The sequence below is a fragment of the Nerophis ophidion genome, linkage group LG15 (genome assembly GCF_033978795.1).
Source record: "Nerophis ophidion isolate RoL-2023_Sa linkage group LG15, RoL_Noph_v1.0, whole genome shotgun sequence".
NCBI lineage: Eukaryota > Metazoa > Chordata > Actinopteri > Syngnathiformes > Syngnathidae > Nerophis > Nerophis ophidion.
The window spans coordinates 26,658,909-26,672,231 of NC_084625.1; the positions used below are offsets into that span (position 1 = coordinate 26,658,909).

Sequence of the window (13,323 nt, forward strand, 5' to 3'; positions counted from 1 at the left end):
GCTATGTTTGTTGCATTTGTGTCGCGTTTCACTTGATAGTAAAATATGTAAATTGAAAGGTGTGACATTCATATTTTGGCAATATTCAGTGTTTTATCGTTCATAGAAAAATTTAAAATTCCATTACGTTTTTTAAGGCGGTCTGTCATAACGTTTTTAGCATTCAATCAGACATTATTGTAAGGTTTTTTATTAGTGTTCCTAAAAGTAGATATACAAGCCCCCAGACACATTTTTTTCTCTGAATGTGGCCCTCGAGTCAAAATAATTGCCCAGGCCTGTTTTTGGCGGTGGGAGGAAGCCAGAGTATGATTATCTAAAAAAAATACAAACACGTACTTAAATTACTGATATGTGCAATAGAAAAAGCAAACAATGATGACGTGAACATGAGTTTGTACATTGTTTATTTCAGATGCAGTCAGTACTCTTTAGTTGTACTGGTGTTCCTGAAGGTTGTATTTTAGGTCCTCTCTTTCTCATCAATGCGGCTGTTCAACTGATAGCCCCCGAGTTCAGTTAAAAAGACCTTGCTTTTTTTGCAGAGTATTATTAAAAACACTACAGTGCTAGCGTAGTGATGATCTTCGACTAACTTTATTGCAGAAGGTCCTTAAAACTAACAACTCTGACAAAAGAAAATAGACCAAAATCAAATGTCTATTGTCGAGGATACTGGTTCTTTGTAATACACAAAATAAAACAAATTGTATAGGCAAAAGTCCTTAGCTTTCGTTGGGAAGGCCCCAACGTGTCTGAGGGAAATATCACTTTGCCCCATTGATTTGTGCTTAAATACCTACTAAAAATGTCTACGAAGGCTCTTGATGGATCAGAACTTCAACCAGCAACTCTCCATGTGTATACTGAGTAGTTGTCCCGCCTTTCTTTATATGACCTGTGCTCGTGGATTGACTAGATTGTCTCTTCAAGGCACCACTTATGACTGACTGACACGCCTTGACCGGAGGGGGCAATGTGCACTGCAGGTTGTTGAGTTTGAACAGCAGCTCATCCACTAAACGTTCACACTCCTCCAAGTAGTACGTCTGAAAACACAACACAATAGGCAAGATGGTGAAGACGCGAGTCAGGCTTTTTCTTTCCTCACCTTGCTCTCCAAAGCAGACGTTGCTTCTCTCTTGCAAACCCTCCGTCTAATGTAGCTATGTAATTCGGCTACGGTACATGTTTCCTTCCTACATTGGCACCTTTTACAGCCTGACGAGATAGCCATCATCTAAAAGAATAGAAGGTGTTGGAACATAGCAGTCATCTATGGACCGGTGATAATGAGGTGTGTGTACCACAGCAGAGAAGAACAGGCAGAGGGCTCTGCAGTTGAGGAAAGATCCAAGATGGAAGGGACCATCAATGCCCTTGTGGTCCCCGATAGGAAGGTAGCATGCAACCACCCGCAGGATAAGACATGACATCTAGGAAATGAAAAAGGAAATAGATGCATGAAATCACTTTGTATGCACGTTGTACGTTTTTAATTTTTTTTTATTTTAGTATGCATATACCTGTAGATATTTTTTTCCTGTTATTTTATTTACAAAAATCACACAGAATATTATTCAATCCAAAAAAAGAAAAAAAGCAACCTGAACTCAACACTATCCCAGCTTTAAAATACCTAGACAGTTACAAAGCAATTGAGAAATCATACAACTATACTAAATGCAAAATGGGGAAAACCAAAAATTAATAACAGCAACAGTATCAATATGAATAATATCAATAATATAGATTAAAAACATGAAACAACAACAAAACTCAATACATGTATATGTAACAGACTACAATATATACAGTTGTGGTCAAAACAATGTCATGGCTGTCTTGAGTTTCCAATCATTTCTGCAGCTCTTATTATTTTGTGATCGAGTGATAGGCGCAAAAAACATTCATGAAGTTTGGTTCTTTTATGAATTTATTATGGGTCTACTGAAAATGTGACCAAATCTGCTGGTCAAAAGTATACATACAGCAACATACAGTATCAATTTTGGGGATGTAGAAAAGTTACAACCAAATCAAACTAGCTTCATGGCATGGCCTCCTAACTTCATGTAAATGATTATGATTGACGACACCGGTTGAAATCTCTGAGCCCATCCAAATAGGGCTCATGTGATGAAGTCATTAGACTCGGTTACAAACGCAACAATGGGAAAGTCAAAGGAACTCAGCACAGATCTGAAAAACGAATCATTGACTTGAACAAGTCAGGAAAGTCAGTTGGAGCCATTTCAAAGCAGCTTATTCCCAAGAGCAACTGTGCAGACAATTGTTCATAAGTATAAAGTGCATGGCACAGTTTTGTCACTGCCACGATCAGGAAGAAAACGCAAGCTTTCACCTGCTGCTGAGAGAAAATTGGTCAGGATGATCAAGCGTCAACCGAGAACCACCAAAAAGCAGGTCTGCAATGAATTAGAAGCTGCTGGAACACAGGTGTCAGTGTCCACTGTCAAGCATGTTTTGCATTGCCATGAACTGAGAGGCTACCACGCAAGAAGGAAGCCCTTGCTCCAGAAGCAAAACCTTACGGCTCATCTAAAGTTTGCTGCTGATCACATGGACAAAGATAAGACCTTCTGGAGGAAAGTTCTGTGGTCAGATGAAACAAAAATTGAGCTGTTTGGCCACAAACCCCAGCAATATGTTTGGAGGAGAAAAGGTGAAGCCTTTAATCCCAGGAACACCATACCTACCGTCAAGCATGGTGGGTGTAGTATGATGCTCTGGGCCTGTTTTGGTGCCAAATAAAATAGTGCTTTACAGAGAGTAAATTGGACAATGAAAAAGGAGGATTACGTCCAAATTCTTCAGGACAACCTCAAATCATCATCCCGGAGGTTGGGTCTTGGGCGCAGTTGGGTGTTCCAACAGGACAATGACCCCAAACACAAGTCAAAAGTGGTAAAGGAATGGCTAACTAAATCAGGTTAGAATTAAGGTTCTAGAATGACATCGGGAGAAATGCCTCTGGATTGCAGACTGGGTTGGTATTTCCACTTTTTAAGAAGGAGAACCGGATGGTGTGTTCCAACTATTGTGGGATCACACTCCTTAGTCTTCCCGGTAAGGTCTATTCAGGTGTACTGGGGAGGAGGCTGTGCCGGATAGTCAAACTTTGGATTCAGTACAGCAGTGTTGTTTTCGTCCTGATTGTGGAACTTTGGACCAGTTCTATACTCTCGGCAGGGTTTTTTCGGATGCATGGGAATTTGTCCCAACCAGTGCTTTGTGGACCGTGTCCCTCAGGAACTTTTGTGTTGAGTGCCCAGAGAGTATGGGGTATCGGACTGTCTGATTGTGGCGGGCCACTCCCTGTATGATGAGTGTCAGATCTTGGTCCGCATTGCCAGCAGAAAGTCATGTCCGTTTCTACTTAGGGTTGGACTCCGCCAAGGCTGGCCTTTGTCACCAATTCTGTTCATAACTTTTATGGACAGAATTTCTAGGCACAGTTAAGGCGTTGAGAGGACCAGGGTTGGTGGCTGTAGGATTAGGTCTGTGCTTTTTGCAGATGTTGTGGTCCTGATGGCTTCATCTGGCCAGGATCTTCAGCTCTCACTGGATCAGTTCGCAGCAGAGTATGAAGCAACTGGAATGAGAATCAGCAGCTCTAACTCAGAGTCCAAGATTCTCGCCCATCTCCGGGTTGGGGAGGAGATCTTTCCCCAAGCGTCTTGTTCACAAGTGAGGGAAGAGTGGATCGTGAGATGGACAGGAGGAACGGTGCGGCGTATGCAGCATTGTGGACACTGTATAGATCGGTCGTGGTGAAGGAGCTGCTGAGCCAGAAGGCAAAGCTCTCAATTTAATGGTCGATCACCCTTTCCATCCTACAAGATCACGGGTACAAGCGGCCGAAATGAGTTTCCTCCGTCGGGTGGCGATGCTCTCCCTTAGACATAGGGTGAGAAGCTCTGTCATTTGGGAGTAGCTTAAAGTAAAGCCGTTGCTCCTCCACATTGAGAGGAGCTAGATAAGGTGGTTCTGGCATCTGGTCGGGATGCCCCCCGAATGGGGAGGTGTTTAGGGCACGTTCGATCGGAAGATGGCCACGGGGAAGACCCAGGACACATTGGGGAGACTATGTCTCCCGGCTGGCCTGGGAACATGTCGGGATTCCCCGGGGGGAGCTGGACGAAGTACAAACCCCGTTTCCATATGAGTTGGGAAATTGTTAGATGTAAATATAAACGGAATACAATGATTTGCAAATCATTTTTAACCCATATTCAGCTGAATGCACTACAAAGACAACATATTTGATGTTCAAACTCATAAACTATATATTTTTTTTGCAAATAATAATTAACTTAACAAATAAACTTAATAAATTTCATGGCTGGAACACGTGCCAAAGTAGTTGGGAAAGGGCATGTTCACCACTATGTTACATCACATTTTCTTTTAACAACACTCAATAAACGTTTGAGAACTGAGAAAACTAATTGTTGAAGCTTTGAAAGTAGAATTATTTCCCCTTCTTGTTTTATGTAGAGCTTCAGTCGTTCAACAGTCTGGGGTCTCCACTGTCCTATTTTACGCTTCATAATGCGCCACACATTTTCGATAGGAGACATGTCTGCACATGAGGCGGGCCAGGAAAGTACCCGCACTCTTTTACTCCGAAGCTACGCTGTTGTAACACGTGGCTTGGCATTGTTTTGCTGAAGTAAGCAGGGGCGTCCATTATAACGTTGCTTGGATGACAGCATATGTTGCTCCAAAACCTGTATGTACCTTTCAGCATTAATGGTGCCTTCACAGATGTGTAAGTTACCCATGCTGTGGGCACTAATACACCCCCATACCATCCAAGATACTGGCTTTTGAGCTTTGCGCCTATAACAATCTGGATGGTTATTTTCCTCTTCGTTCCGGAGGACACCACATCCACAGTTTCCAAATATAATTTGAAATGTGGACTTGTCAGACCACAGAACACTTTTCCACTTTGCATCAGTCCATCTTAGATGATAACGGGCCCAGCGAAGCCGGCGGCGTTTCTGGGTGTTGTTGATAAATGGGTTTGGCTTTGCATAGTAGAGTTTTAACTTGCACTTACAGATGTAGCGACCAACTGTAGTTACTGACACTGGTTTTATGAAGTGTTACAGAGCCCATGTAGTGATATCCTTTACACACTGATGTTGGTTTTTGATGCAGTACTGCCTGAGGGATCGGCGGTCCGTAATATCATCGCTTACGTGCAGTGATTTATCCAGATTCCCTGAACCTTTTGATGATTTTACGGACCATAGATGGTAAAATCCCAAAATTCCTTGCAATAGCTCGTTGAGAAATGTTGTTCTAAAACTGTTTGACAATTTGCTTACAAATTGGTGACCCTCTCCCCATCCTTGTTTGTGAATTACTTAGCATTTCATGGAAGCTGCTTTTATACCCAATCATGGCACCCACCTGTTCCCAATTAGCCTGCACACCTGTGGGATGTTCCAAATAAGTGTTTGATGAGCATTCCTCAACTTTACCAGTATTTATTGCCACATTTCCCAACTTCTTTGTCACGTGTTGCTGGCATCAAATTCTAAAGTTAAGGATTATTTGCAAAAAAAAAAATGTTTATCAGTTTGAACATCAAATATGTTGTCTTTGTAGCATATTCAATTGAATATGGGTTGAAAATGATTTGCAAATCATATGTATTCTGTTTATATTTACATCTAACACAATTTCCCAACTCATATGGAAACGGGGTTTTGTAGCTGGGGAGAGTGAAGTCTGGGCTTCTTGGCTTAGGCTGCTGCCCCTGCAACCCGACATTGGGTCAGCAGAAGAAGATGGATGGATGGATGATTTTTTTTTTTTTACTTATTTATTTATTAAATAAAATTAATGGTTTTAGTTCCAAATGGAAAACCTGAGTACAGTGGTAAAGAACTCACTCTATTTTAATTTAATATCCATCCATTTTTCCACCGCTTGTCTCCTTTTGGGGTTACGGGGGTGCTGGAGCCTATCTCAGCTGCATTCGGGCAGATATATTTTTTAATTTGACTGAAATATTTTCCTAGCTCTAAAGAACCCTGAACAAGATAAGTGGTATAGAAAACTGAAGGATGGTGTATAATTTTATTGCAGTTTAGTGTAGTTAGTTTTTTTCCATAATTATATTTATTAATTTGCTAAACATTTTCTTAGCACACCGAGCACAACACTAATAACCAAAACAGAAGAAAATAAAAACAAAAAAAAATACTTTGTGTTCATTTTAGTTTGGTTAGTTAAGTTTATTTTACTCTATTTTAGTTTTATTTAATAATTACAAATATGTATTTTTTTAAACATAGGAAAAAACAGATTTTTTTTTAGTTTAACTGAATTTAATATATTATAATAGTTTTTTAATAAGTCTAGTAAAAACATTTTAATTATGTGTGTATTTACCATAGGCAAGAAGAAGTGTGGGAGTGTGCAGGCTGAGATAGCTGCAGACTTCTTGTTCACCCTCAGCATGGTGCTACACTTTATGAGGAGAAGGAAGACAATAACCCCAAGCAAGGAGCGAATGTTCTGCAAAGATACTGAGTATCAGCATGATGTTTTTGCACACACAACAATAATCACTTCCTCTTCTCTCACTTGTTCTGCAGCTGCCAGGAGCCGGACATCCACATGTGCTTTGCAGTTCTGGACAAGCTCTGCCACCTCCATGACCACCGCAGAGCGGTAAATATGATAATAATACACGAAGATCATTATCTGGAGTGTTATCTATTGGGAGGACACATAACTATGCATATCATCAGGTGTTTTTTGTTTTTTTTACAAGGTTGCAGTACCCTATTAGCCAGGTCACTGTGATCTGGTGTGTAAATAAGAGTAAAATTCAAAGGTTGCATGTAAAATTCAAAGTTACACAACATTGTGACTTACGTCCAGCCAGTTGCATGCTGCCATGCAGTATCCCTTTATGCCTTGCTGCCATGCAGTGCAGACTTGGAAACAAAGATTCAACAGAGACAAGGTGAGGAATAGGAGCTGGATTTTTTTTTAAAAGAAGATATGTTTTATTACATTTTTATGAATCATCTTAGTTAACCATCCATCCATTATCTTAATTATATATTTTTAATTACCTGGCAAAGAGCAGAGACATAATCCCAGATAGAAGGTGTGTTGTTCACCTTCACTGAGTGGACTTCAGCAGAGGACCGCATGGGGTTGTTCTCAGCAAGCAGGGTCACGGTGGTGAACAGGTCAGGTGCAGGACTATAAAAGGTGAACCGGAGCTGCAGAGCCACGCAGCCATTGGACTGCAAGGCCTTCAGTCTGTCGGTGGCGTCATACCTAAGAAAAACTTGCACTTAGGGAAAGAACTGCATTACTTTTTTGTAAGAGTGGGATCACCATTACTTTGTGTGACCCAGTCCAGCTGCAGCACTGCAACACAGTGAAGGGGATGTTCCTACCTGAAATAATAAAACATTTTTGTAAATACCTCAATTTTATACAAACATCACTTAATTTTTAGTGTATTAAATTCTTAATCTAATCTGACCTCTAAATTGTTTTATTCATTAGTCTGTAATGAAATAATGCATCCAAAGAATAACAGAATCATCTAAGATTATATTTTTTTAAATAATTGTAATATATATATATATATATATATATATATATATATATATATATATATATATATATTTCACATTTCAATGAATTAATTCTAATCCATTTAGTTGGCTTTGTGTTTATTTCTTTCGGGGTAAACGCATGCAAGAAAGGTCTACTTTTCTGTTAAACAGTACCCTCTATTGGTCATAAGAAATATGTAATTCATTGAAAATGTATGTAACACCTGGGAATTATGTGAACAAGTATTTTTGGGTTGCCATATCACCAAAAATAAAGCTTGTTGTATAAGGCCAATAGTATTACTGTTAAGAAATTATGCAATTCATTCTACTTACACTGCTGATCTCTTTCAGCCATACAATCGGCTCCCCAATCAACATGTGTGATTGTGGAATGACGTCAAACTATTGAGATTAGAATGAGAGCCAACATCACATATGATTGCCATTTCTAACGTACAAAAAATTAGTTGTCTGCAAATTCACCTTTTTGGCAGCATTCCCGTAGATTAAATTAAGCACGCTGCTCTGTGTCCACTCCCACCAGTCTTCATTTGTCCGTATGGACATGAAGCCACCACTGAAATAAAAACAAAATTATTGGAAAGGTGTGTTTTGCTGAGCATCAACTGTGTGTGTGTGCTCATTAATTTATTACCCTGTAAAGCATTGCCTGACAGCTTTATTGAAGCGGTAGTAGTCACTAAATGACCTGCCACTTGAAATACACATCATCAGGAGGAGCATAGCGACAAGGACACACAAATCCCTGGATGATAAAGATAAATTATATTTAGTGCAAAAATCCATACTTTATGAAATTTGGAATCATGATGATATTGAATATTGCAATGGAAATCAAAACGTCATTGTAACAATTGTATTATTATCCCATATTCTTTTTTTATAATGCTAAACATATGTGAAAACATAAACATCCGGTTTTATTGTGATAGAGAGGCCTCTACAGGAAGTGTCAAATTAACGGTGGCTTTCTTCAGGTATGGTGGGCGAACTTTTATTAGTTATTATTTATTATTACGGAACGACAAAACTGTCCGACATGTCTAAGTCAGAGGTCCCCAACCTTTTTGTAGCTGCGGACCGGTCAACGCTTAATAATTTCTCCCGCGGCCCGGTTCTTCTGCGGCCTGTTAACGGGCCGCGGACACGTTGGTTTGGGACCACTGGTCTAAGTCACACATGACGTTTATAGTATTTGCTAGATAGCCCTGTGTTAACACAACGGAGACATTATTTGTGAGTATGGATAGTAAACACTGAGTTTTCTGTGTTTTTACTACATTTTTAGCGTCAGTTAGCTTTAGCCAATTAAATTAAAAGGTGGAAGAGGGGTTAGTGCAACTGCCTCACAATACGAAGGTCCTGGGATGGATCCTGCGAACGGGATCTTTCTGTGTGGAGTTTGCATGTTCTCCCCGTGACTGCGTGGGTTCCTCCCACCTCCAAAGACATGCAACTGGGGATAGGCTGATTGGCAACACTAAAAATGGTCCCTAGTGTGTGAATGCGAGTGTGAATGTTGTCTGTTTTTGATGAGGTGGCGACTTGTCCAGGGTGTAGTCCGCCTACCGCCCGATTGTAGCTGAGGTAGGCACCGGCACGCCAAACGGGACAAGCGGTAGAAAATGGATGGTTGGGCATTGTTAGCCATGGTATGGTTGACATATGACATGGTTATACATACTGTACTGTGTTTGGACATAGCACGTCAGGAAGGTATCGTACTTTGCTTTTCAATTACTTTTTATTCCATCTTTTTCATTACTAAACATCAAAATGGCAGTTTATTGAAGTCACCCCATTTTTTTACACAGTGTTCCTTTAATTCCTAGTCCAAACAGTATGTGATGGGGTTTGCCTGGCAATGACAGAGCTGTTGTCATTACAAGCCAATTATTCGTAATGACGATTCTGTTCTTTTTAAGGTCAAAGGACCCCGGATTGTTGGTTTAACACTCACCTGATGGTTTTATGCACTAATGCCTCTCGTCTGCTTTGTCCTCGAGCACGCCTCAGCTCTGCAGCAGTTGGTGGTCGTACAAGACGAAGAAACCTGGCTCGCTGACGCTCCTCCAGAAGCTGGAAGTCAAAACAATGACATAGACAAGAGCAGGTGAGATCCGCAGGCTGTTATTGTCACCTTTGTCAGGTTTGAGGCAGACATTTTCTGCTGTTTGGCTTTCAATCGATCAAACGTTGTTATTGTGGTACGAATGAAAAAGTTTGCACTTCTTCTGTTCCAAAGTGAGGCAATCCCAGCAAAGGCAAATATCTGCAACAGCAAACAGTTTTAATGGAATATATTATATTGTATCAAGTCAGAATGGGGCGGAAAAGAGCTATCTTACCACAATGGGCTGGATCAGGAAGATGCATGATAACAAGGAGAAGAAAAGAGAATGTATCCAAAGTTGCACCTTGCTTCCACTAAACCTGAACACAGACAAAAAGACAAACACTGGTCATTAGGTACACCAACTCATAATAGTGAAGCAGCTTGGAACCAAATGTGACACAACCTACTAGTTTTGTGTGTATTTCATAATACCTGAGTCCCAACACTGCAGTGAACAGCAGAAACACAAGGGACAAGAGAAGACACAGTGTCCAGGCCACATAGTAACACCATACTCTCCTCCCGCTCAGCTTGTCACAAACACAGAGACTCCTAAAGGCTGCCTGGTTTTCTCTGGAAATACCTTCTTTTTCAACATTGTGTTTGTCTTCGTTGTTCTCTGCACCCTGCAAAGCATGAAGACCGAATGCTCAAAACAGAAGAGGAAGAAAAGAAAGACCGTTATCTGTCGGGAGATGCAACCTGATGGTTCTTAAAGGCTGCAGAGTCATCCACTACGAAGTGAAGAACGATGATTAGAACACAAATAAGTGTAAATTACTTTCTCTAGTCAATGAACTTCACCTTCACAATGCCGTTTGCCAGGCCGCGCGCATTCCTCCTCAATGAACAGCTTCCCCTCGCGAAACAGAAACGTTATCAGTGTCGCTATGGGCAGCGCCACCACCGTACCGAATACCCCAGTTGTCACAGGAACAGCCGATACAGCGTTTACTGCATGCTGTAAACAAAGAACCTGTACGATATTGACAAAAGTCATGCACAAGTATGTTTATTTAACAGACCGTGTCATCCATTTGTGATAATTTTAGTGCGTTGACGCATGCATACGACATGAAGAGCAGCAGGCACACGCTAAGTCTTTGAGTGTGCATGAAAGACTGAGGCCAGGGGCAGCTGAACACGGACATCCACATGTGGAAGTCAGCCATGTAATCACACAGCGTCAGACCTAACATCTGCAAGCACAGGTAGAATGTATGTTGGGAAATAGGATCATATTTTGATGATGTTATTTTGGAGATTGTGTACCTGAGTGAGGCCTATTGACTGGGTACAAACGTCTAGCATTCTCTCTACCTGGCCGTCACCTTTGCTCACTGACAGCCAGCATTGGCTGACGAAAAGCCATGTATGCCCCTTCACGTCAGCTTGGCTCACCTGTAGTCACACAATAATCAAAACAAAGCAAAGTCTAGCACAGGGGTGTTCAAGGTACGGCCCAGTCACCATTTGTGGCCTGCGGCACATTGTAGAAAAACAATAAAGCTATATTTATATTGGATATCAGTCCGACACCAGCAATAAACAAGAATTGGATGATACCGGCTTTAATTTAAAATCTCCAATATAAGCAGTCATGCAGCGTGTTTGTTTACTTGTGGAAAAAAGCTGGACAGCCAGTTAACTTATAAATGTCCTCCAATAAACACACAGGTTTAGCCTTTTCTTGTATAGTAGTAGTCATTTACTAAAGGTAAACATGGTAGGCTACTAGCAGCAAAACAACAGCTGAGCACACAATCTAGTATGAGATAATAAATGTCCCCAATTAAACAATATTGCAGTCTAAAAAACATTCGTCAGTATAAAAAAGTATCAAATAATTATATTTGCATACATAGTTTCCAAGGCAGAAAAGTATTTGTAACATATTCAGTAACAAACGTGTTTGCATCATGAGCTTAATTAATTTTTGTGGCCATGATGTAGGTGTCAAAAACAAATGATCACTCTTCTTCGGATGCGTACATCTATCATAAAGTTAGTGCATTTTATACATGCTATTGAGTAATTTAACTTGCTCAAGCCTTCTCTAACATTCCAAACTACAAAATAATAAAAGGATGTACTCTGAAATGTGCTGATATCGTATCGGAATAATATCAGTATCGGCCAATACTCTAGGTTCTAATATACTAGTCCACCTTGCGACCAAGTATTCTGCATGGAGGAGATAGTTTGTACACCCCTTGTCTAGCATATATGAACTTTCTAAACAATAAACATCTTACCTCAGATACTTGCACTAGTGTGAGGTACAAGTGCGGTGAAGGTCCTGTGTTGTCATGCCAGATGTGGACCCCCCACACAGGACCCAGACTATCTGCTGCACTGTGGTGTCAGATTGCTACATCTTAAGTTGTTGTTTTGTTGAAACTGGTGTTTGGAGAAGCTGACCTGAGTATGAAGGTATCATGAGAGTTCCTTCTGAACAGAAAGAATCCTGGGACTTGTAGTTCTCGTGTTTGCGAGACGCCGTCTTCCCCATGCAGCGCTATGTAAACCTGGATAACATTTGGTTTGTTACATCAGAAATCCCACTCCAAATTGACTTTGCCATTTTGTACTAGGGATGCACAAAAAATCAGTTCACATTCGAATCGCGATTCTTTTTCCACCAGATTCTAAATCGACTCATAATTTCCAAAACTAGATTAAATAAAATAAATGAATAACATTTTTAGAATATTTTATATTTTTTATAAATCAACCTTTTAAGTAATTGTATGGGGTATCGGACTGTCTGATTATTATATCACATAATACATTGCAAGAATCGGTTTGATTAAAAAATATATTCTGAATCAAATTGTCAGCTCAGGAAGGGGAATTGGATTTAATCGATAGATATTCAAAGATTTCCACCCCTATTGTTTACCTTTGCACTCAGCCTGTGTGTGGAGCAGAGGCCGGTGTGAATGGTGACCGCATAAAAGTGTGTGTCCTGTGGACAGTTGTCCCTCAGGTAGTGGACCCTGTGATTCAGCTCAGAAATTGCATCGGCTTTTCTGCATTGCACAAATGCTGGTATGTACAGACACACACACAGTGCCAGGACAACCAGGACAGTCACATTAATAGATTCCCTGAAAGTAAAGGTGACAATTAGTCTCATGAAATGTTATTTTCAAACCAACAGGGATGTCACCTGATGAACGGGTCCAGGTGGGCAGTGTCATGGCTGCTCTGGATCTGCTGTTGTAGAACTGTCAGCGCCCTCAACTGGTGACAACTGAGGAATCAAAAAGCAAGTGATGCCTCATTGTGCATATGCATACACAAGTTGCCTCACACTCACCTGCAGTTCACCTTTCGGTCTGCTTGGTGCGTACTGCAGCCAAGACTCGTCCATGCTCCCTTTTGGCGGTCCAAGGACAAACACTGGATGGTGTCCACTGCCAGGTTGTAGCTGACGTGGCTGCTCAGGTGCTTGTGTCTGACTGGTTTTCCAAAGTCTGCGTTTAAAAGCGCCAAGTAGCCAATTCCAGGAGCTACATTTGAATTCTCAATTAGTTTAGTTGACAGCAAAGAAACTGA

General features: G+C 40.8%; 1 protein-coding gene across 1 annotated transcript in view; it reads right to left on the reverse strand.

Annotated features, from left to right (window-relative positions):
* Positions 1 to 400: 400 nt before the first annotated feature.
* Positions 401 to 13,323, reverse strand: part of LOC133569915 (polycystin-1-like protein 1) — a 38,067-nt gene continuing 25,144 nt past the window's right edge. The window contains exons 27-50 of the mRNA XM_061922504.1: positions 13,085 to 13,277; positions 12,935 to 13,018; positions 12,665 to 12,872; positions 12,184 to 12,290; positions 12,018 to 12,117; positions 11,035 to 11,163; positions 10,788 to 10,961; positions 10,567 to 10,723; positions 10,465 to 10,496; positions 10,195 to 10,388; positions 9,995 to 10,079; positions 9,787 to 9,918; positions 9,607 to 9,737; positions 8,281 to 8,391; positions 8,109 to 8,202; positions 7,959 to 8,027; positions 7,402 to 7,457; positions 7,125 to 7,335; positions 6,922 to 7,026; positions 6,628 to 6,759; positions 6,433 to 6,558; positions 1,308 to 1,436; positions 1,112 to 1,240; positions 401 to 1,049 (exon numbers count right to left, since the gene is read on the reverse strand). Of these exons, the coding sequence (XP_061778488.1) occupies positions 813 to 1,049; positions 1,112 to 1,240; positions 1,308 to 1,436; positions 6,433 to 6,558; positions 6,628 to 6,759; positions 6,922 to 7,026; positions 7,125 to 7,335; positions 7,402 to 7,457; positions 7,959 to 8,027; positions 8,109 to 8,202; positions 8,281 to 8,391; positions 9,607 to 9,737; positions 9,787 to 9,918; positions 9,995 to 10,079; positions 10,195 to 10,388; positions 10,465 to 10,496; positions 10,567 to 10,723; positions 10,788 to 10,961; positions 11,035 to 11,163; positions 12,018 to 12,117; positions 12,184 to 12,290; positions 12,665 to 12,872; positions 12,935 to 13,018; positions 13,085 to 13,277 (3,125 nt within the window). The 3' untranslated portion in view covers positions 401 to 812. The remainder of the gene's footprint in view (positions 1,050 to 1,111; positions 1,241 to 1,307; positions 1,437 to 6,432; positions 6,559 to 6,627; positions 6,760 to 6,921; positions 7,027 to 7,124; positions 7,336 to 7,401; positions 7,458 to 7,958; positions 8,028 to 8,108; positions 8,203 to 8,280; positions 8,392 to 9,606; positions 9,738 to 9,786; positions 9,919 to 9,994; positions 10,080 to 10,194; positions 10,389 to 10,464; positions 10,497 to 10,566; positions 10,724 to 10,787; positions 10,962 to 11,034; positions 11,164 to 12,017; positions 12,118 to 12,183; positions 12,291 to 12,664; positions 12,873 to 12,934; positions 13,019 to 13,084; positions 13,278 to 13,323) is intronic.